We start from the raw sequence: 1580 nt of genomic DNA, 5'->3' as shown, positions 1-1580 counted from the left end.
GAACCTTAGTTTTTGAGTCTGCATCGGATTCCTCTGCAAACATGGTCGTTTGAGGAGCTCGGAACAATGGACATGTAGCCGTAGTTGGTTGGTGCGTGTACTCTGCCTGTCGAATCGATACAGTTTATGCTGGTTGGGCTTAAATTTCAGCTCTGCTTGATGATTGCGCTGAATTGGTTTGCTTTGCATAATGGCCTAGATGCTGTGTGATCTGGACAGGGCATCGGCGTGCCGCGGCTTTGCTCCTGGAGCATCGGAATAGGATATCTGAATGGCCAGGTCAGGATTTAGAGTTCAGTCTGCTCAAGTGCAGGTTACTCTGTTCAGAGCCAACAGCCAAGTCTACGTAACGTAGCTACTGGTCACTGTATAGCGTATAGAGAAACAGAACAGCTTTTTACATGATGCTACACAAAACACTGCACAGGGCCAACGAACGCGGCGCGCTCTGCTCAGAGCTCCGAGTCGGAGGAGGACGGCGAGCCTGCTCCCTTCACCTTCTCCTTGGTCGCCTCCACGGCGTCCCCCGTGGCTCTTGCCGCGGTCGCCGCCGCCTGCTCCACCGTCTCCTTGCCCATCTCGAAGCTCTTCTTCGCCGCGCCCGCCACAGAGCCGGCGCTCCCGGCGGCGGCGTCGGCGTCGTACCTTGGCACAAGCACACACACACGGCGACACACGTTCAGAGTTGACCTCGCGGCACACTTAAAACACCGAACAGGAGACGGTGAGCTAGATGAGATACCGAGGCTCGTCGGAGCGCGGCCGCCGGAGCTTCATCCACGTGAGCCTCGCCCACGCGCGGAACGCGTCCAGCCGGCTGTTGAACCCCGGGATGCCGACGTCGCCGCCGAGCGCTTGCTCGACAGGCTCGGCGCGCTTCCCCGCGGCTTCCCCCGCCGCCCCGCCGCCCGCAGCCCCCTGCATCCCTTTGCCGACGGCGCCCTCGCCGACTCCGTCGCCGGCGCGCGGCACCGACGACACCAGCAGCGCCGCGACGGAGGCCACCAGCACCGCGAGCAGGACGACCGCCACGGATATGGTCGCGCCGCCCTTCACCGCCGGCGGCTGCCCGCCCTCCGCGAGGCCGCTGGCGCGGCCGGCGTCGCCCGTTGCCGCGGCCGCCGCCCTGGCGTCGACGTCGTCGGCCATGGATTCGGACATTTCAGGGGTGTGAGAGACTGGAGGTAGCGAGATCGAACTAGCTGCCGGGCATGCGCACGGCGGGTACACGACGTGACGACGTGCCTCCTGTCCTAGTAGTAGGCGCGAGTTGCTCGTGAGTCGTGAAGCAACGGTGACACGTCGCCGATACGTGTCCAGCCCAAACGGGAAGGCCGAGGAGAGGAGGTGGGCGGCGGCGGGGGTGTACGTGCGCCGTGTGAGTCACGGGCGCACGTGTCGAGCGCGGGCGGCAGACCAGACCGTCCTGAACTGGCATTATATCAATTTTATACAAAAAAAAAACACGACGGGCCGGGATTGGGCGTTTGCATTGATGCGTGAACCAGGCCCATCCGAACCAATTTTATCTGCTACTTGGGCATCAGAAGATGAGGCCCACTCTCTTCTATCTCTCTCCC

General features: G+C 62.3%; 1 protein-coding gene across 1 annotated transcript; it reads right to left on the bottom strand.

Annotated features, from left to right (window-relative positions):
- Positions 1–202: 202 nt before the first annotated feature.
- Positions 203–1210, bottom strand: LOC101757961. Its single transcript, XM_004984144.2, has 2 exons — positions 743–1210; positions 203–645 (listed from the first exon to the last, which is right to left on the bottom strand). Exons 1-2 carry the CDS (start codon positions 1159–1161, stop codon positions 453–455), a joined length of 612 nt encoding a protein of 203 aa, XP_004984201.2. The 5' UTR covers positions 1162–1210; the 3' UTR covers positions 203–452.
- Between the last annotated feature and the right edge of the window lie 370 nt (positions 1211–1580).

The sequence above is a fragment of the Setaria italica genome, chromosome IX, assembly GCF_000263155.2.
Source record: "Setaria italica strain Yugu1 chromosome IX, Setaria_italica_v2.0, whole genome shotgun sequence".
In the NCBI taxonomy this organism is placed as follows: Eukaryota; Viridiplantae; Streptophyta; class Magnoliopsida; order Poales; family Poaceae; genus Setaria; species Setaria italica.
The sequence above is the reverse complement of the archived record's forward strand: the minus strand, read 5'-3'. Positions and strand labels throughout refer to the sequence as shown.

Bases quoted from the DNA above. Each gene is read 5' to 3' on its own strand.
- LOC101757961 (XM_004984144.2), bottom strand. From the start codon at position 1,161: ATGTCCGAATCCATGGCCGACGACGTCGACGCCAGGGCGGCGGCCGCG. The intron at 646-742 runs GTATCTCATCTA...GCTTGTGCCAAG, and splicing joins CCGCGCTCCGACGAGCCTCG to GTACGACGCCGACGCCGCCG.